The sequence below is a fragment of the Bacillus rossius genome, chromosome 15 (assembly GCF_032445375.1).
Source record: "Bacillus rossius redtenbacheri isolate Brsri chromosome 15, Brsri_v3, whole genome shotgun sequence".
NCBI lineage: Eukaryota > Metazoa > Arthropoda > Insecta > Phasmatodea > Bacillidae > Bacillus > Bacillus rossius.
Genome location: NC_086342.1, coordinates 7,997,983 through 8,020,454, shown reverse-complemented (window position 1 = coordinate 8,020,454; position 22,472 = coordinate 7,997,983). Strand labels below are relative to the sequence as shown.

Below are 22,472 nucleotides of genomic sequence, written 5' to 3'. Positions count from 1 at the left end.
TGTTTGAACTTTTTTCATTCTTTTCGAAATACAGTTTAATAACGAAATACCGAAACAGACCTACTAATCTGCCCTGAAATTACATACTTTTCATAAACAGACACTACTCTGATATCTTGAGCAGTTTTATAATTCAGTGATTTCTTATGAAGATATGCATACCATATACGTGCCCAGGTATCAAACATAAAAAAATTGTTACGGCATAAAAATTGTTGAAACCAATATGGCGTAGGTCAGTCCCTCTCTCCCCCCATAAATTTGTAATACTTATGTAATGACACATTGAGGATTATGTCCGAAAAAAAGCCTCTATAAAAATGCAATAACCCAAATTTGAAGGTGAAGTAGGGGACTCCACCTAACACGGCACACTAACAGTGTGGAGAGCTTCAGAAGAAACCACGCCATTTAAATACTGCTTGAGATCGCCCAGTAATGTGTCTGTATACGGAAATCATTGAAGAACATTCTATAGGTGGATGAGTAAATCTGTTTCAGTATTTTGTTTCTAAATCTTTTCCAGAAGAGTAAGAATGGCTAAAAAGTTGGTTTTAAGAATAATTTTCAGACATGAAACATCCGGTACAGATTCTTAAAAGCACTCAAGGCCTTGCGTTACTGTTTTATCATGATATCCCTGTCATATTACTTTACGGTGCTACTCAAACGATGAAGACTGTGCTCCAGTCCACAGACTTGCGCTCAGACCTTTCTATAAGGAACAGCGAGAGTCACAATTAACATCCTACCTCACTGAACACCCTTACCCAGGTGGGCCCCTTAAGGTATTATTACAGCTATAGTCATTCTCAAAAACTATTTAAATAGTTGGAGACCGACCACTTACATTATAAGAAAATTATTTTTCAGAATTATTTTTAGTCTTTTCACAAAAATCTGCAAGTTTCTGCAAGTAGTAGACCTATTTTTATTTTGTTTAGTTTTGTCAATTATTTATAAATTATTTCATGTGATATAAAAAAACATTAAAGAACATGACATTAAAAAGTCTTGAAAACGTTGTTCTGAATTGGGTTCAACAATAATTTGTAGATACCCTGTCTTATAATTCAATGTTACATTCTGTTTCCTCAACTCTATGTCACGCAACTGAAATCTGACTCCGTCGGTAGTCACAGCTGGTAATGAAAACCGCTCCTTTGACACGCGCGCACTCGATTTGCACTCTTGTCGTGACTCGTTTGACTCTTTCCTGAACACTGTCTCTCAATTTGATTGTCTTCACGCTTCTGACTACTCTGCCCATGCAGGGGCGTAGGAACCAGGGGGGACAGGGGGGACGTTTTCCCCTGAACTTTTTGGGTGGAGGGGACTGTCCCATCCCCCCCCCCCCCAACTTTCTAGACCGTGATATTTTTATTTTATAATATTATTCTGCCCAACTTTATTTGTAATTTCTTCACTCATCAAATTTTATATTAAGGAAACAATAATAATTTTAACATCGATGTATACAATGGTCAGACACAAAAACTGCTTAAAAAGCGCTATTTTGCACTTTTAAAATCAAAATTTTCCGGTGGAGGACCCCCGGACCCCCCATCTTAGTAAGAGGGGAATGGGTTTACATGACATCAAAATCATTATTTGTCCCCCCCCAACTTTATGAACACAGCTACGCCTATGTGCCCGTGTGGTGGCAACCTGGAAGGTTCGCTCGCTAGGTGTGCCAACATGTCACGGCACTTCAAATGCAGTACCGGGGTACTTCAACGAACTACCTTCGCTGTCGCAGATGCACCTAGGGTGAGACCACCTTGCGCACTTGTTCCCCCCCCCCCCTCCCCCCGGCTGCAACATGACCGGTGTAGTGCCACAGGCGCGTGACGGGACGGGCTACTCACTGTCGTCGACCACCCTCCGGGTCTCCTGGCGCCTCTTCTTCACCGTCACCTTGCGGAACACCGCGCCGCTCAGTGGCTCCACGTCGAAGTCGAGCCCGGGGGCGGGGGCGGGGGCCGGGGGCGGCGCTGCGGGGGCGGCGTCCCCGCAGCGCCGGTCGCCGCGCCCGAACAGCGCCCTCCGCTGCTGCGGCGAGATGGAGAACCTCTGCGGCACCGCGGCGGTCGTCGACGTCAGCGGAGACCTCTGCGGCTGGAATATGGGCACGGGGGAGGACGGGCGCTGGTCTTCCTCCAGGGAGACGTCGAAGGAAATGTGCCGCCGCCTGGGCGGCGAGGCGGACCACGACCCGGGGGTGGCGGGAGTGGAGGCGGCGGCGCGCGGGCAGTCCTCGGAGCGGGCCCGGCCGCGCGCCAGCAGCGCCTGCCAGGGCACGAGCCGGGCGCCGGTCGAGTCCTCGGACAGCTGCTTGCACCGCGGCGGCGGCGGCGGCGGCGGCGTCTGGCGTGCCTGGACCGCGGGGGAGGAGCCGACGTCGTAGTCGTCGTCGTGGCGGCGCTGGCGAGGCAGGCTGCTGTAGGGCCGCAGCTCGGGCGAGCCGCGCAGCGCGGCCCAGCGCGAGGTCGAGTCTGCAAACACACGCCCGTCAGCACCTTCTTCACTCATTCGTAGAGACCGGAAAAATTCGCGTGTTCAGTGACCTCCAGGATAGACTCCAATATCCTCTACACACTCGGGCAAATGCCAACTGTTCATTGACTGTTGACTTGTGAGTCGTCTCGACTGGTTGGCCTGTGATTCGACACTTCTACGAGTGAGGGTCTCTAATTGGCCCCCATTCCTCCAGATTAAGAGTGAACCAATGACAGAAGCAGCACTAAGGTATAATTATTCGAATTTTAGCATAACACGAAATGAACCCGCGAATTTTTCAGGTCTCTACTCATTCGCTATCATAGACGCGAATCACACGTGGTTCCCGCACCCGCCCCGCTAGAATTCGTTGCCGGAGCAGCAACCGAGATAAAGGTTTGTTTGCCGCCCAACAAAATATTTGTTTATATAATCCGCCGCCTGAGTATTGGAGTGTTCTATGTCCACATTTTATAGTTTTTTTTTTTTATGCTATGGACTCGAAATTAATATTAGTATTCATTTGTTCTACATCCACACACGTCTACGCGCATAAAAATGTTTGTTCTTGATTTAAGACCATATTATTTTGTTCTATGTCGTGATATTCATAGTTGTTTGAACTTTCAAATGCTTGTATCTCATTTCCGACTTCAATGGACATAGAACACTCCAATTCTCAGGCGACGATATGGCGAAATAAATATATTTTGTTAATTGAAACAAACATTTTGTAGTAGGAAAGATTCTGCTGACCCAACAAAATGATTTTGTCGACTCAAATATATATATTTGGTTAGGTGTAACGAATCATTTTTGTTACTTACCGAGTTTGGTTAAGCTGATAAAATATTTGTTCCACCAAGTAAATATTTGTTTCGCCATATATAAACAATTATTTGTTTAATTCAAACATGCTTTTTTCTGTGACGTCGATTACCGAATCATTCTACATTTCCAGACCGTAATTTCAAAACCATACAACGAAACGACTACAATAAATTCGAAAGAAAAAAAAAAAAACTAAACCCCGGCTTTTGGACCTGGTTTTTTCAACAAGTAATTTTATTAAAAATGCTGGTTATTTTTGTTTAAAAAATCTATATTTAATATTTAATTCTATAAAGTTTCGCTTTTGGCTTTGTGAACTCTGGTGTGTTGATATTTAAAAAAAAACAGTGCTTTGAGTAACGCTGGTTTTTCTAATAATAAATACAACTAGATTTGCAATATCCTGTCTTTGTCTTGTAGAATATTTTTAAAAAAAATGCCAAGATATTTAAATGCTTTAGTCTTATACTACCCCATTCCATGTTTACACTTTTCCGTTGCATGTGACTTCCGTGCCATTCACGAAATTACTCATAGCAAATGCCGAATACCAAATACCGTATATTTTATACATTAAAAAAACGGCTGCGAAATGACCCAACGTATTTTTTTACAACCTGATTTTAATAAAAAAAAATACTTGAATTTAATTGCACCAAATATATTGTAGGAAACACAGAAGCCGATTTTTATGTGAATGAACGTAAGGAACATTACTGGTGAATTCGTCCCCCTATCGTCCCAAACCCTTCCCCCTTTCCCGACAGATGCTGTCTGCATCGAACCTGGACTGATAAGAGAGTAACGAAAAGTGTAGCGCCAGTTGGGAAATTAGTAGCACGGTAGCACCCATTTAATACACACACACACATTAAGAATGAGTCTGAACCCACAAACTTCGACTGCATCACAATATTTAGCACATGAAATTCGGAAGATCGGAGTTTAAAAAAAATGGAGGTCGGGCAGCATGTTTAACAACTGCCCGCTACAACTACTAAGTATACTCGTCAATGCTATAATACATGTATATCTTCCGGAGGGGCGAGGGGCTAGGAACGTGACGAGACGGGATAGGGGATAGGGGATAGGGGATAGGGGATAGGGGATAGGGAATAGGGGATAGGGGCGAGTGATGAGGGGTGAGTGACGTGGGGCGACGGAGCCAGGGGACGAGGGGAAGCCTTCTTTTCACAGACGAGAGAGCCAAACGCCCGATCGTGCATCTTCGGTTTTTTTTATTTTGGACAACTCATGATAACTAATGGTCAATTAGGTTAGGTTAGCTACATTATAAATACTTTAAAACATTGTGGACGGTTGATTTGGTTAGGATAGCTACATTAAAGATACTGTGAAATCGTGTAAACGGTTTCCTAGCGCTGGATAGCTACATATTAAAAAGTTGTTTGCTAAGCAACCATAAAATAATTTTTACAGAATTTTTAATGTAGCTATATTTACCTAATATAACCAACCATCCACAATGTTTTAAAGTATTTATAATGATCGAAAAAGAATAACCCGCAGCTTTCAGTTCATTACAAAACCGATCATATGCTTCTTTTGACTCAAAAAAACCAGATACCGTTTTATCTTCATTAACTTAATAATTCTTTAAATTACTTCTTGCTAATTTCAAAAATGACATCTTATAAGTTAAACCCGCGCATTTGGAGAATAAATGCCCGCGATCCCCCCCCCCCCCCCCCCCCACACAAATAAATACACATGTTGTGCTACGGAAAAAAAAGCGAGCATGAACTTCGGGGAACTTCGGGTGTGGCTCTCTCGTCTGTGAAATAAAGGCTTCCCGGGAACGAGGGGGGCTAGAGGAGTGGAAGTGGAGGGGAAGAAAGGGGAGAAGGGAAAAGGAGGGGGTGGTGGGGAGACAACTCACTGGATTATTATTATTTTTTCCCCAACCTAACTAAAAACTAAGTGTGTTTGGGAGGGGTCCGGGTTAGGGAAAGACTCTTATGTGCGTCTCAGGCCGAAGCCTATACGCTCTAATCATGCAGGGTTCAAGCCATGCGGGAGAGGAAGCATGCGTCATGTGCTAGGAGGGGGGATTGGCCAGCCATGGCAGCGATTGGCGCCATGACTTAACTCCCCTCACTGACTATCCTAGACTAAAAACTAGATAAGTCGGGCCCAGGTAAAAACCTGCACAGACACAGGGAAAACAAACCCTGGGCACTTACATGCAGGATGCAAAAATTTCATGAGTAGAGACCTGTAATTTTCGCGGATTCATTTCTCGATAGGATAGGGTCCAAATACTTTTGAACATTATTTTGCTTCAGTGACTGGGCCACAGTTTATCTGAAGGACTCCGGGCCAATGAAAAATCTTTTAACAGAAGAATTAGCGAATCACGATCATTCCAGCCAACAGGTGTTACGAATCGGTAACCACAATCAGCAGATGTAATTTGCACGAGTGCACAGAGGATCATGGTGCCTATCCTTTAGGGATTTGAAATCGCGAGTTTTACAGATCTCTTAATTCATGAGTAGAGACCCGGAAAATTCGCGGGTTCAATGACCTCCAGGATAGACTCCAATATCCTCTACGCACTCGGGGCAAATGCCAACTGGTTCATTGGCTGCTCACTTGTGAGTAGTCTCGACTGGGTAACCTGTGATTCGACACTTCTATGAGTGAGGGTCTCTAATAGGCCCTCAGTCCTCCAGATTAACAGTGAACCAATGGCAGAAAGCAGCACTAGGTATAATTATTTGAATTTTAGCATAACACGAAAAGAACCCGCGAGTTTCACAGGTCTCTATATTCACGAGTTATCGACAAGCAGGTTGGTTACGGGATACAGGAGGGTGGTTCCGGAGAAGAAGAGGGTTGGACTACCAAGCGGAGGGCGGTAACTCACTGGAGATGGTCCAGGAGCGACGGATGCTCCTCTTCAGAAGGTCGGCCGGGGGCAGACACAGGCGCGGGTCTCGGCGTCTGGCGGGCCGGCGCGCGTACTCGTTCACCCACTCGCCCGAGGCCGCCTGGATCTCCCTGCCGGGGGGGGGGGGGGGGGGGGGGGGGGGGGGGGGGGGGTCAAACAAGCATCAGGCAAACATCCCTTTTTGCGGTCATCCATTAATCACGTGATGGTTTTTTTTTAGCAAATTTTTAACCCCTCCCCCCCCCCCCCCCTCCACTCTAGTGATTTGTGGTGAGGTTTCAGACTAACCCCCCTCCCCCCCCCCCAACCCAATAAACCACGTGTATTTTTTTGGTACAAAACATTTTTTTTTTAAATTTCAGAATGTTATCATTAAATATTGGTATAATCTAATTTAATTCTGGAAAATTAAGCACAGTGATAAAAATGTCCAGACACACATTAAGGTTGCAGGTTTATTCTCACTGGCATAAAAATAATAAAGGAAAGACTTGTGTGTGATTTACGCATGTATTCGGCGCCAAAATCACAGTCTTACTGGCGACTGGCAAGCCGAGCCGGGTGGTTCGCGTTGCGTCGGGCGGGGGATATTGTTGCGTGGCTACGGCGAGTCAAGGTCACGCGTCGCTTTTCTGTTTAGTAGAAATCGCGTGAAAAAATAAATACACGTGATATCTCTCTACACCCCCCCCCCTTCCCGCCTTGTGATATTTCGTGATTTTTCCCGACCCTCCCCCCCCTCTTTCGAGCCTCACGTGATTGGACGATCCCTTTGTACAACACAGCTGTGGTTATTACACGTTTTGGCGTGACAACGTCTAATAAATCGATGAACGCCGACTGCACGCACGGAAAAGTGTCCCGTTACGCACATTGTCCCGTTACGCACATTGTACGCTTGCGCCGCATCTATCTCTCTTCCACTCGATTGGAACAACCATTCATCTGACTTTTTCGAGGCGCATTAAACTTGAAACACTCCCATTCGTTTCCTACTTTTCCTATCATCGTCCTATCCTTAATAGAATAACACAGATTGGAAGAAGTTAAATAGCAAAACATGTCTAAAAGCTATAGTTAAAATAATCTCTTCGTTAAAGTAATAAACATATTTGAATTGATGAGTGCAAATAAAAGTAAAATTTTCAATTAAATTGTAGATTTAAATTCACTCCTTCTTTGTATCCATACAAAATAGTGATAATATTCAATAAAAATGATTCAATTTTATTCATAAAAGTATGCAATCATTTCATCAATGTTTTTTATGACGTCACGTTAAACTATCGTCTGTAAACCGACTTTACAGACAACCAATTTTTTTACAAATAATACAGGTTATTACTCACGAAAATTGGTGCATAATTTTATATCTTAATTGATGTTTCATTCAATTCAAACATAATTTATTAAAGCATGGAAAAGATAATCTAATATTAAAAATTTATCTTTAATTTGGCGTATAATGCTTATTAAGTGCGCATTTAACACTGGAACAGAAAAAAAAACCTTTGACTACTGGAAATACTGAAACAACACAAAGCATAAATGTCCGGGTAAGAAGCCGAAACCAGTATTACTGCAAACCCCTTTTCTGTAGTTATACACTTCTGTAGTTCATCATGTCTGTAATTTTGCATAAATGCTTTTTGTCCAATTTACAAAAACGTTATTTCCTCGTGGCGCTTACATACTAGAGTCTGTTAGTAAACCTATTCTTTCAAAAATATATACAATTTCGGGGAGACATGATTTAAACCTTGGCATGCAAAAAAAAATCGGGATAAATAGTTCCTAATTAGAATTATAGCACCTCAACAGGTTCGGATAACCAGCAGGATACGACTTGAATGCTTCGGGCTGTGAATTGATGAGGTGACAATGGAGAACAAATTAAATGAATCGATAAGGTGGTAAGAAACATGAGTGACCTGATAAAACTGGCGGACGCACATCAACATACTTTTTTTTTTTTTTTTCCTTTCTGATTACGTACACCCAGCATTCTAGCCGTTATCCAAAATAACGCAAAATTGGGCACGTTTCTAGTATTACGTTACATGTATCATGTAAGGCATTTATATGTAAATAAAATCTAAATAAGTAAAGTGTTTCATGTCGTGTTGTAAAATTTCCCGTTATAGTGATAGTTATAATCGACAGACCTGCGATATTAGAGAAAAATAAGTTTACAGGAAATTTTGTTGTCAAATGAGAGTTAAGTGTTTTTTTTTGTTTTTTTACCTCAGCATGCAAAATATAAGTTTTTCAGCCTTTTTTGATTTGTATAACGTGTTAAAAGCACAACAATACATGAAAATACACGCAAAACAGTTGCATTTGCAGTTTCTCCCGGCATGAAAATTGCGCTGATGTCGAAGGACACCCTTAAACATACGCGCGCGGCACCTGTCGACGGAAAATGAAACTATACACATTAAAAAGCGCGAGCAGCGCGACATCTGTGTTCGGGAAACGCAACTACACAAGCCTTGCAACGTTTCCTTTGTCCCGCTCGCGGCGATGGCCAAGTTACTTCCAGGCCTTTTTAAACGATCAAATAATGATTGTAATCAATTTCGTGTGAACGGTCTTCAAATATTGGGTTCAATGAAAATTGGAAGAGTTCATTTACTATTTTAGTAACAATTTTACAGCGGAAAAAGGAATATCCCTCCTCCACGAAGTTGGTAAAAAATTGGCGTGAATGCAGGATATTTTGGTGAAGCAAACTTTTTCAAATCCCTTCCCCCTTCCAAAATAAAAATCCTGCATATGTCACAGCAATTTTATATTTGATTAACAATTATTTTCTTTGAGAAGTTGATCTCATCATGTTTTATTCTATATTCTCAATAGAAAAATGTTTAAAAACCGCTGCTTCACCATTAAAAAGGATATTACTAAGTTGGAATTGTAGTAGTATATTTTACCAAATATGTATTAAACACTTATTAAAGAAATTTTTTTTAGCAAATATTTTGGGGACATTAACTAAACCATTTAAATTTGAAAAATCGCATCTTGCAAGTAATAACGAAAATCTTCGAAGGAATGTGATTATTCAAAATGGGTGTGGTTGTGTCGTTTCAGTAACGTCACATGCCGTTCGGAGAGATATAATTCAATACAATTTGGATGATTTTGAAGGGCACTGCATTTGTAGACAATTTATAACACATTTTCGCACCGCAATTATTTTCATTATGGAACATTCTACACAGAGTTTCCATACTTTCATTTCAGTCAGTTCCCCTGATGTTTTCTTGTCTCACCTAACATTTTTTTCCTGTCTCATCGATCTATCTGACAAGACAGCAGATAGTTTTACAACACATTTCAACGAATATACATAACATGCAAGGATTTATTATAAAAGGTTAAAGTTTGCACTATTGTAAATTCGGCAGAAATTACATAACCAACCCCGCCAATCTTAAAGGTAAAACGATCAAACTTTTAAACGATTAATATTAATTAAAACCAGGTAGTATCCGATTTTGCTTTTAAATCTTAATATATATAAATCTCGTGTCACAATGTTTGTCCTCAATGGACTCCTAAACCACTTGACCGATTATAATAAAATTCGCACACCATGTGCAGTTCGATCCAACTTGAGAGATAGGATAGTTTAAATCTCAAATTATAGTCGCAATTTTAATTTATTGCGATTTATAAAAGCGAAATACCACTCACTGACTCACTCATCGCGAGATCTCTAAAACTATAAACCCAATTGACTTGAAATTTAGCATAATTATTCATTTTGTGATGTAGACGCTCACTAAGAACGGATTCTGCGGAAATCCGATCCCAAGGGGAGTTTCGGGGGGGGAGGGGGGGGGGGTAATATATCAAAATTTCCATTTTTTGGTAGGAAATCACCATGGCAACGGCTGTTGCTTTGTTGATGCTTCATTCGTCTCTATGACAACGACTATTTCATTGTTAGTGCAGTCCTCATCACCGTTGAAATTTAGCTGGTATCTAAATATCAAAAATTACCCTTTTTTTTTCAAGTATTTATATTTTACAGACTTGAAACTTCACAGTAATGTTCCTTATGTTACGCAGGATGACATTTTCCGAAAATTAGATCCCATGGGTGGTTAAAACAAGGCAACAGGATTTTGCATTGTTCATGCCTTCTGCGTCTCCATGGCAACGGGCATCGCGCGGCAGTGGCGTACCCACAAGGAGGGGCATGTATAATGAGCGGCGCAAGAGTGATCTGCCTGTAGACTGCCGTAGCGAAGTACGGGTACATCAGTTGTACGTTGCGTGCACGAGTCGGGAAACCATCGGTGCTATTCATTTTCTCTCCGGTACATTATACAGCATTGTAATAAATTTTCACTGATTTTTTTATTATTTACCATTACTGTAAATGGGTGATGTGGCTTAATTTTTTTCCATTAGTATAGCCGTGCGAAGCCGGGTCGGGCAGCTAGTTAATACATAAATGTTTATATCCCTAAAATCTAATCATTCATGTTAGAAAAAATCAGATAAGAATTATTAACACACAAACTTTTGATTTAACTATTATGATACTACACAGAAATTATAATTACTGATACTATTTTGTAACTAAAATGTAGTCGTTTGCCCTGTTTACATATTTGGAGAAGGCTGGGGGGTGTTTAAGGCCTCGCCATCTTGCAATTTCAAATACTTTGATAACTCTTGCAATAAAGCTTCTGTGCTAAATGTTTAGGTTTGACATGGCATTTATGACATAGCTTTGGCTGCTTGTTGAAGTCTTAGATTGTGAACTTTGATTATCAAGATACTCGCGCCGCTTACAAACTAGATTCTGTAAGTAAATATGTATGTGGGTGCAACAGTGTGTACACAGTTTAAATTTTCACTTTCAATTTACGAAGAACGCATGGTTACAAGTTACCCAGGGATATTCGTAAATTTGCGGACACTGTCTTCACTTTCTTTTAACATTAATCCATAGTCTTTGTATATTTAAAAAAAAACTGGTTGAGTCTACAGTAAGAACACACTTGTTTTGCAGTGTGTGTGTGTTTACTTTTATTTGAACGAAACAACTACTCGACAAAGTCAAAATCGCGTAGTTTCTGCGAAGTTCAAGTTATTTCAAATTCCGAAGAACCCTTCGTTTATTTGAGAGAAATTCTTCGTTCGAATGTTCGTAAATTTACCGTAATTTCTAACAGTGTCGAAATGATTTATGACTTGACATGCTTTAAAAAAAAAAAAAAAGTTAAATCGTTCAAATTTAGAGTTACAGCAAAAAAGATAGGGAAAAAAATTCCAAGATTGCGGGGTCTAATCCTCCTTAAAGTTTTTTTTTTTTTTTGTTCCTCGTGTTTTCCCGGTATGCGGGTACCATGATTGTGGTAGGAAGGCCGTGGTTACGGTACGCCCGGCTATCGCGGCTGGGACACCGACTGTTATCTCCAGCGGCCAGTTCGCGCGTCGCACAATGTGGGCGGATTGAGGGCGCCATAGGGCCTAACTCATTCATCGGCCGAGAGATGAAGCCACCGTCACAGCCCGGGAACTGTGTCCATCTTTATAAAAAAAAAAACGGGAGGGGTGTCATTCTTCGGGATTCGACCTCTTTCATGACGCAGGTGCCATACACTTTTTTTTTTTTAATGGAACAGACATGTTAATGAAAAATTACAGGTATTTGTAAACTGTATCGCTACAAAATAGTGTTCGCAGTAATTTTTTATTTATTTATTCAGTTTTTGATCTGTAGATCCCATATGGAGGTAAGAACTCCGGGATATAGAACAAGTCAATTAATACAAATATATACATATATACAAACATGCTGTACAACCACAAAAACTAAATATTACAGAGTACTTTTACATTTCAATAGTAAGAAAGAGAGAAGAGAAAAAAAACATGGGTACAGAAGAAATGGCATAAACTCAAGTCTAAGGCTCAGAGCGAAGAGTTAGTTTGCAAAACTCAATATTTTTCTCCTCGTTTTGTGATGGATTTAATGATGGGTTCGGATTCTTACCCGGGAATTAATGCTTCGTTTTGTCCCAGTAGATAGTTATTTGTAAACTGTTCCCTGAATAGATTTCCAGTATTAACTGCGCACATTAATGGGCATTACAAAACAATGTCCAATTATTTAAAAATTATATTATATTTTCCGTGGTTTAAAAAAATTTATACTTGAACAAAACAAATATTAAAATATACAATTAAGCATATTTTTTCATCTCGAAAAAGCATTTCATATATTTGTAAAATAACCATAGCCATGTAATGTACAAATTAAAATATATTTCTTATGGTATTATAAACTATTTATTGGCAAATGGTTTCAAAAAGGAATCTTTTGTAGAAGTACAGAAAAATGTTTTCTGTGTACAATGATAAACTATAGCTAAATGAAGAACATCCAATGCGGTAGTTCTTATAACTTCTAACAATAATTATGTAAATTCGTTGAACGTTTGGTAGTCATAATTAAAAACATAATTAGCTAACCTAACCAACCGATCTCACGATTCTTTTCATGTAATGTAACCTAACCACTTGTTAAAATGGTAAACTATTAAAAATATTACACACAGAAAACAATTTTTTGTACGTTTACAAACGATTCCTATGGAAACCAATTGCCACAATAATTTTTAGTACTACGAGAAAGTTAATGTAACACATTGCTATTGTTATTTTGGAATAAAAGAAACAAACTGGCAATAATTTTAAAATTTTTATTGTTTTTTTATACAAATGTATATTTTTTTAAAACCACAGGAAAATATTATTGAATATTCAACAATTTGACCCTTTTTTTTTGTTTTATTATGGTTATAGATAAACGCACTTAATACTGGAAAAAAAATCAAGAGAATGGTTTACAAACAATTTTAATTATTGGAGGTACTGGCACAACACAAAGCATAAATGCTTGGGCACAAATCCGACCCAGTATTACGGCGAACATTTTTTGTAGCGAAATAGTTGCATTTATTTTAATAATTTAGTAATATTTGTCATTTTACATCATTATTACAGTTACATTTACAGAAAAAAAATAGTGCAACGCCGTTACAGAAATGATTTTAAAATATGTCAAAAAGTAAAGAAAAACATTTTAGGTTCTTAATTCCTGAATAAACAGGAACGGCCTATCAAAAAAAAAAACTTTGCTTTAGATTGGAAAAAATCGCCGATACGGGAATGCGTTTGTGGGTGGAATGACAGTGACGATGATTTTGATGATTACGTAACAGCTTAATGTTTGATTATACCAGCAGGACCAGATCTGAGCTTTAAGATAAAATACTAAACGCGATCTCGCAAATCGAGGTTGTTACAAGTGTAGTTTACATAACTACTCTGTGTTATTTAAAAGCCTAGCAGAGAACGGGCCATTACCCACAGGTGTGCCAACGTAACTTTCACTCGCTTTGAATTTCCCGGAGGGCTTGGTCGACGGGTTATTCCTTGATTGTTGAAACTGCGAGACATTATTAGTCATTTTGAGTAGGTAAAATAAACCGTAAAGAACAACTAAGAACTATTTCGGTAACCAACATTTAAAAACCTGTAATTATAAAAAATGTCAAGGATAGATTTAATGTCAATAATTGTTCTAATTCGCGTATAAAAAAAACACCTGACTTCAATGTCCACCATATTACAAATCAAAATAATTTTAATATGGCTTCCGGACACGCAACCATTTTTCTCAGCAAGTAGAGCGTTCATCATCACCAATCTGCAATATCGATCCGGGAATTTTATTTTTCAAATGTTAATTTCAAGTATTTCGGCCAGTAAAAACCTTCTGAATGCCTTAATATGAATCTTTTACCATATTGTATGTATGTATGTGTGTATGTACGTATAAATGTGTGTGTGTGTATGTATGTGTGTGTGTATGTACAGACACTATAGCCAAGAGGCCTGAATAAATTTTGGTACACATGCTCCTTTTCTAAGAACCTGAATTCGTTCTTAGAATGTCATTTCTGACAAATAATAAACATTGGGTTGGCATTGGTAGCGCCACGTTTATTGCGCAGATTCATCGGACAGCAAAGTAGCCTTGAAGCACGTAATATACACCTGGTTCACGTTGATGGTCGGGTATTACAGTGCTCTAGACAGATGCGGTTTCAGGAAGACTTCTCGAAGGGGCTACCGCACAAAAAAAAAAAGACGCAGTTGAAAGACATGACATTAAAAAGGTCAAGATTTGCCTTGGAATATTTACATAATGAATCATGTAGGGACATGCAGATTTCGCGAAAAGATTTCGAGACTAGATGAAAGTTAAAACACTGTAGCATCGTGTGTTTCGTGATTGAGTGAGTTTCTCCCAGGTACATATTGATTGTAACAACACCAATCAGAGTGATTCAGTGTGGAAGTAAATGCGTCCTGAGTGTCTCGGTCAAATAAAGCAACGACTTATCTTGCAGACGGTCGCCAATCACAAGGAAGAAACAACAGGTGCAGGTATACCTTGCTGCAGTCTAATACGTGTTCAGATCCTTTCGCGAAAAATGACTGCCCCTATGAATCAGTAATGTTTTATGCAACGTTTTAGTTTTAATTTAAAACATGAATTTAATCGTTTAAGTGCATAAACATCAATGTACCCTCCTAAAATTTCGGGCCCGGGAAGGACTATAACATCTCCCCCCCCCCCCTCCTTTTTTTTTCATGGCGCCTTTGACAAACCTGGGCCAGTTATAAACAGGTAAACAAGTGGAAGAAGCTGTTACCCATTCACGTGTAACCCACCAAAGTATACGACCTTGCTACCGACCAATGAGCTCTCTCTCAAAAAAAAATTGATTATACACAGACGGGTTGAGACTATCCTAATAATCGTGGCTTCTATAGGTATTGCATACAGCTGCGAAGGATATATCACCCGTCAACACATGGGAGATAACAATAAAAATAAAAAAAATAAAAAAAACTCGGTAAGCACAGTTTGCTCGAGTGTCACGTCTTTACAAACCTTATCCCTCCCACAGTGAAACTGCCAAATATAAAAAAAAATAGTACCGTGCAATACTTTACTGCGTGCCAATCCCAATGCTCGGCGTGGATGGAACACTTGATTCCAGATCCATCAACCCGTACGAAAATAACGTCTGTCTCTTTCCCCCCCCCCCCTCTCCGCGGCACCTTTCCACAAACCACATCCAACATCAACTACCTTCTTTCCGACTTCGTCTGTCGGCGATTCGTCGTCGGCAGAAGTCATCAACCTGCCTTCCCCGCGGGGACGCACCACAACGCCGAAATACCACAACGCCGAACGTACAATAACGCCGAACATACAATAACGCCGAATGCCAAATCGACTACAACGCCGACAGCTAGAAAACTGCTGTGTACCACAACGCCGAAAAATGTCATTTCAGGACTGCCACAAAGGTTAGGTTAGGTTAGGTTAGGTAAGGTAAGGTAAGGTTAGGTTAGGTGAGGCTAGCCTAGGTTAGGTTAGGTTGTGGTACATTATGAGTACATTTAGTCGCAAGCTAGAATGCAAACCTCCACACTGTCGCACTGTGTTCATGATTGGACCGCAGTTATCTGGACACGCCCCTCTACGACCGTGAGCCAACGATGTCCAGCTAGGAGAGAAGTAAGCGAATCAGGAAGTGCCAAATAACAAGGATAAAAATGTTCTTGCTAAGAAATCAACCAATGGGAAAGTAAACATGGGTCGAGCACACCTATATAAATTTGAATTCTATCCTGAGGCCAGAGGAATCCGCGAAATTTCCGGGACTCTAATTATGAGCAAAACCGAAAATAAATTGACTTGATCAGGCGACTTGGCACGCTTTCATACTGTTGTCCGTTCTTGTCGGTTTTGTAAATTGACGACAGGAATATCTGACACGTCCTGAAGCTCCCTCGTTAATATAATTTAAATAATAAAAAAAAACGACACAGCAGGCGGCATGACAAAGGCAGAGGACGATGAACGAAAATGATCGGGTAGAGCATGCAATTGATGGCAAGCAACAGCTTCAAAGTCACCGACCCCTCTGAAATTTTCCAATATTGTTTTTTACTAGCTCATATAAAATAAAAATGTTAAAGCTCCCGCCTACCCGGGCACACATACGGTGTGCAGAGCTTCAGAGGAAAAACCACGCGATTTGAAAACTGTTAAAGGAACCCGAGCGAAAATCATTTAAGAATAAGCTGAGGCCAGATAAGTAGAGACCGGAAAAATTCGCGAATTCATTTCGCGATAGGCTAAAATACAAATAGTTATACCTCAGTTCTGCCTCTGCTATTGGCTCACAACTCACCTGGATGACTCTGGGCCAATGAGAAACACCCGACCAAAGCTTTATCGAATATCACAGGCTGCTACGCTGGAACGTCTCACAAGACAGCAGCCAATAAGTGGGTGGCATTTGACCGAGTGTACGTAGAACTATGGAGTTCATCCTACAGGTCATTGAACCCGCGAATTTTTCCGGTCCCTACCGATGGTCCCGAACATCCCGTAAATAAGAACCTTTCACTATTTAAACACCCGCGGAAGATATGTGTGAAAGAACAACTAATTGAAAAGGGGCATCGTGTTGAACTGACAGAAAAAGCTGTCATCAAACAGTGATGAGAAAATGATAAAAACAAATCAACATGACGTGTGAAACCGATCCTTCAGTTTTGAAAGATGTCCGTCACGGTTTTTAAAGTGGATTGCGAAATGCAGCGAGTTCAGTTACCTTTAGAGACTGGTCTTCTTTGGTTCTACTTAATCGACGAGTCGATGAATTATATTTTTTTTATTGTTGTTCTCCTGCTGTAGGGATTTTTTTTTCAAGTGGTTATTTCACGCTTGGCTGGACTTCGATACCTCTTTATTTATTTTATTTTTATTATGAGTGATGGTCAAGTTCTTCACTCCTCGTTTCCGAACGCCACTTTCATGAATGGGAACTAAGGGAAGTTCCCGAACGATGAGTGAGACCTGATGGTCACTCGAATCCGTGCTGGTTGAGCCCAGGCACGCTGTTGAAAATGTTCACCGTCAAATTTACGAAGAGCGCAAATTTACGGCCTTCTTCGTAAATGTACGGAAACTGAGTTCGCATACAAATTGCGACGTGTGTAATCCGCCTTCCGTCCAACATGGAAGGGGGGGTTGCGTCCCCGACACACTCTGGGTAAATACTATTAAAAATATGGAATTCCCAAAAAAAAATTAAGAGCTCAAAAAAATCAACCCCTCTATTTACCAAAATGGAAATCTTATCAAACAAATTATAGGCTAGTCTTTGGCCAATAGTAATAAAAATGCAGAGTACAGATATGCAGAGTTTTACTGAATTATACTTCATCACGATACTTCAGATGGTAATAATGACAGTTACTGCATTTTAGTAAGAGCTTAATCATAAATTACAAAGATAATAAAATTTATACCCTTTTAAACGCCCGTATAAACAACCACACTGAAACATTGTAAGTCAACGCTGATTCATATAAAAATACAATAATAACACCTAATGATATAAAAAGATAAATTATATAAAATCCCTAAATATACTTATATAAAGTTTATGTGTCCTACTGGGGCCGGATTTAATCGTCGCCACACGCAAATACGCGATTTCTTGCCTTCCTGGTATATCACGTGACGAACAGCTGTGTCCCTGACCTTCACCAAAATAACACTGTCCAGTCAAAAGCGCCGTGTGCCGCCACAGTAAATGCAGGGGGCCGAGACAAAAATATTCAGTTCCGTTGACACGTGCTTCAGAATAGACCACGGTTTTTGAAAACTACTCAAGATAGCCGGGCGGTGTCTGTTTACGGAACTCATTTAAGACTGACTACACTGAGGGCGGATGGATAGTTCTGTTTCCGTGTTTCATTATTTTTTTTTTTTTTAACTGTATTTTTTGAAGAGTGCGAAGGGCTAAAAAGCGCGTTTTCAGAATTATGTTTAGGAATAAAACAACCTGTAAAGACACTTGAAAAATAAAGTCGGTTTGCGGACGATAGTTTAACGTGACAAAGTCATAAAAAAACATTGATGAAATGATTGCATACTTTTATGAATAAAATTGAATAATTTTTATTGAATTATCACTATTTTGTATGGATATAAAGAAGGAGTGAAATGAAATCTACAAATTAATTGATAAATTTACTTTTATTTGCACTCATTAATTCAAATATGTTTATTACTTTAACGAACAGATTATTTTAACTATAACTTTCATACATGTTTGCTATTTAACTTCTTCCAATCGGTGTTATTCTGTTAAGGATAGGATGATGATAGGAAAAGTAGGAAACGAATGGGAGTGTTTCAAGTTTAATGTGCCTCGAAAAAGTCAAATCTATGGTTGTTCCAATCGAGTGGAAGAGAGATAGATGCGGTGCAAGCGTACAATGAGTGTAACGGGACAAAGCGTAACGGGACAATGCAGGTAACGGGACAATGAGCGTAACGGGACAATGAGTCATCATTTTCCGTGCGTGCAGCCGGCGTTCATCGATTTATTAGACGTTGTCACGTCAAAAAAACTCAAGGGTCTTGCATTACACCTCTATTTCTCCGCTATGTAATTGTTATGGTTACTACCCCAAATGCAAAACGAGAAGACCGCCTGAGTGCAGACGACGCCCGACAGTTCCATTAAGGCCTCTACATACGATCAGTCTTGAGGCATAGTTTTTCATCGTACAATAGGAAGAAACTTTGGATGTTGCAATTGCAGGTGCATATTTAATTAGAGAAGAAAAAAAAAGGGGGGGGGGGAATATGAAAGCAACCAAATGTCTGCCCCGACACCGAGCTGGTGGACTGTAATGGACTGAATATTTTGGACTGACAGTTTGGACTGGCGAGACGCTGTTAACACACACACACACACACACACACAACAGTTAGGACTGAGTGCTCCGGAGCAGCCCACAGTACGATTTGATGGAAGGCCACCAGTTCGTCAGAGTTCCGAAATATCAGTCCACCATCCTAGTGTGTATGTGTGTGTGGCCGGAGGGGGTGGGGGGTGAGGGTGGGCTTTTTGGAAACAGGTGGTTCGCCGACATTGCCTAGTGAACAGTGGAGAAGGACGGAGATGCTGGGTTGTTACTGAGCTCACAGTGACATTATGACCTCCCTGTTAGAAACGGCAAATTTTCAGGTACCTGGGTGTGTTCCTAACAGTGCATAATCAAGGCAGACACACACACACACACACACACACACAGAGAGAGAGAGAGATAGAGAGAGAGAGAGTGTGTGTGTGTGTGTGTGTCAATGGCGGCTTCAGGATGACTTTTCGGGAGGGGCCATCGCACAAAGAAAGGTCGTAGTTGAAAAAAAAATTAAAAGTGGTCAGATATTGGCCTCGGAATATTATTTACAAATCACAACAGGTTTCAAATGCAGAACCTTAGTAGCTCCACACAACTTTAGACGAGATAAAAAGTTTATTTAAGATGTGAAATTAAATATTTAAGTAAACATGAATTATACACTAAATAAAAATTGGTCTTTCGGGAGAGGCTATCGCCCAAACCGCCCCCCTTTCTGGAGCCGCGCTTGGTGTGAGTGTGTGACAGAGAGAGAGTGTGTGTGACAGAGAGAGAGTGTGTGTGACAGAGAGTGTGTGTGTGACAGTGTGTGTGTGTGAGTGTGTGACAGAGAGTGTGTGTGACAGGGAGAGAGTGTGTGTGTGTGAGAGTGTGCGCGACTCACATGCGCTTGCGGCAGACGCAGCAGACCCAGTCAGTGGCGGCGGCGGGGCCGTACTCGCGGCACGACTTGCACACCAGCAGGCGGCAGGCGCGGCAGTCGGCGCCCCGGTTCACGACGCGGCCCAGCTCGGCGCGGCATCTGGCGCAGCAGCGGGCCCCGGCTGCGGCGTCGTCGCTGCCGTCTGTCCTGAGCGCGCCGCGCCGGCGCAGCGCCTGCAGCTCCGCCTTCAGTCTCCTGCGGCAAGAGCCCAACACCCGGCAGTTAGCTACAAGGACTCCAGTCCCCTCACTTTCAGCTTTGAATATATATACTGTATAGAAGTCGCCAGCCCAGGTTAAAATTTCTAATGCGGTTTTGAGGTAGTTGGTTAATTCACCGCCGCAATCGCCACCATCTCTAGGGCATCGACTTGTGGTGGTCCCTAGCGGACAAGTGTCGAACTCTTCAAACACCCCTTCCCCCTCCTGTTGAACGACCTGAGCTGCAGTGAATGATGGATGAGGGGTGCGGGGAATGACAGCGGGCGACAGCGCTGCGCTCTAACGTGCAAATAACAACTAAGACGATACGGGGCGTTACGGCAGCGCACTGCAGCGGTGAAGTTCCCAAGCTGCTCATCATACGCTTCTAAAAAACGTAGAGTAAATCCTATATACTCGCGACTTCTATACTAGTGATGGGCAGAACGGATCTTTTGACCGAATCGGTTCTTTTGGATCAGTTCCGTGAAATGATTCGTTCAGAACGATTCGTTCATCTCGGTCAATTCGTTCTTTTCTGTGTATGGGATCTGGCTCTTTTATCAGGTGTCGTAACTCGTTCATCCTTTAGAGTATTACGTACGTGTTTTTGTATTTGAATTTTAACATTGCTTTCCGTAGCCAGTGAATCACAGTTGCGTATATGAAACAAGATTATTTATATTTTATTACTTTTTAAGTTACAAATATTAATATATAGGCTATTTACACTCTAGTGACAGTTAAGTGTTTACATGTAGACCAACACATTTAGAGAAAAAAGACAAAAATTTAATACTACTACTGCGATTCAGTATGAAGAGAAACAAATGAAGTACATTAATTAACCCAAAAATGGTAAGTGTGAACATTTGTAGTTACTTTCCCTGTTATTTTTTAATTCATACGGTTTTTTTTTTTAGTTTTTTATTTCCAAATTTGTGTATGTGAATGTGAAAAAGCAATTTTAAACCACTACTTAACAGTTGACATTTTCAGGTATAGATACTTTTCATGTTACCCTATTTTATTTGATCAGTTATCGTTTGCTCTTGTGAACATGCGCACGCTGTGATTACTAATTCTTCAGACTCCTGACGTCATGAATCATTTCACGAACGAATCAGACCGGGCGCGTGGCCGGTTCTCTCATCTCGTTCTCTCGTTCTCTCGTTCTCTCCGCGTTTTCGTTCTTCCGAATCTTTCATGGTACCGGCTCTCAAAGAGCCGGTTCTTTACATCGCGAACGAATCGCAAGATTTCGTTCTCTCAAAGATTCGTTCTTTTTGAACGAATCGTTCACGAACGACCCATCACTATTCTACACAGTATAATTATTCAAAGCTTTCAGGCAACGGCTTTCGGTGTCCTGTCCGTCGCCGTTCTGTTTCCCAGATTCCGCGCATGCGCACAGCTACTATTTTTTTTTTACGTGATAACGTCTTATAAATAGAGACCGGAAAAAAAAATTCGCGGATTCATTTCGCGGTAGGCTAGACTCCAAACTCGTTCACCTTCATTCTGAGTCAGTGATTGGACCATCGTTTACCTGAAGGACTCTAAGCCAGTGAAAAACCTTCAACAAAAGAAGTATAAAATTTCAAGCATCCCAGGTAACACGTTTCACGAGTCATTATCCAATGAGCAGGTGCAATTTGTCCTAGTAAATAGAGGATCTTGGAGTCTATCCTAGAGGTAATTGAAATCGCGAATTTTTCCAGTCTCTACTTATAAATCGATGAACGCGTTAAAAAAAAAATAATAATAACTGCCCTATTAATTCTCGTTGTCAAAGTATGTATGTGGAACTGAGCGAAGGGGGAAAAATATACACACTCTAAAATATTGTTACGTATCACGTGCGAGAAACGTGGCAGAAGTTGCCAATGAACAGAGTCAGGAAAATTTCGCGGATTCATTTCGCGAAATGGCTACCGCTTTTGTGGTAGGCAGGCCTATATTTTATCTGAAGAACTGTGAGCCAACGAGAAACCCCAAAACTAAGAAAGTGCCGAAATATTGACGTCTCAGAAGTCAGCAGCCAATGAACACGTGGCATTTGCCCGAGTGTGAAGATATCCTATGGGTCAATGAACCCAGGATTTTTTTTTCCTGTCTCTACCAACGAGTTTTCTCGGGGTACTCCCCGTTCGTCCCAGCACTGCGTTCCCTAGAGGCGTGGTTAAAGGCGACGGAAATCAGAGGACGACCGTACCGGAAATCGCCACGCCAGTGACACACGGGACACGGCCGACAGACTGTGCGTTCAGTT

General features: G+C 40.9%; 1 protein-coding gene across 3 annotated transcripts in view; it reads right to left on the bottom strand.

Annotated features, from left to right (window-relative positions):
* LOC134539531 (uncharacterized) overlaps positions 1-22,472 on the bottom strand; it is a 264,735-nt gene that overhangs the window by 139,691 nt on the left and 102,572 nt on the right. For all 3 annotated transcript variants that reach the window (XM_063381631.1, XM_063381634.1, XM_063381633.1), the window contains 3 exons: positions 19,962-20,195; positions 6,221-6,354; positions 1,869-2,495 (listed from right to left, as the gene is read on the bottom strand). In XM_063381631.1, the coding sequence (XP_063237701.1) occupies positions 1,869-2,495; positions 6,221-6,354; positions 19,962-20,195 (995 nt within the window). The remainder of the gene's footprint in view (positions 1-1,868; positions 2,496-6,220; positions 6,355-19,961; positions 20,196-22,472) is intronic.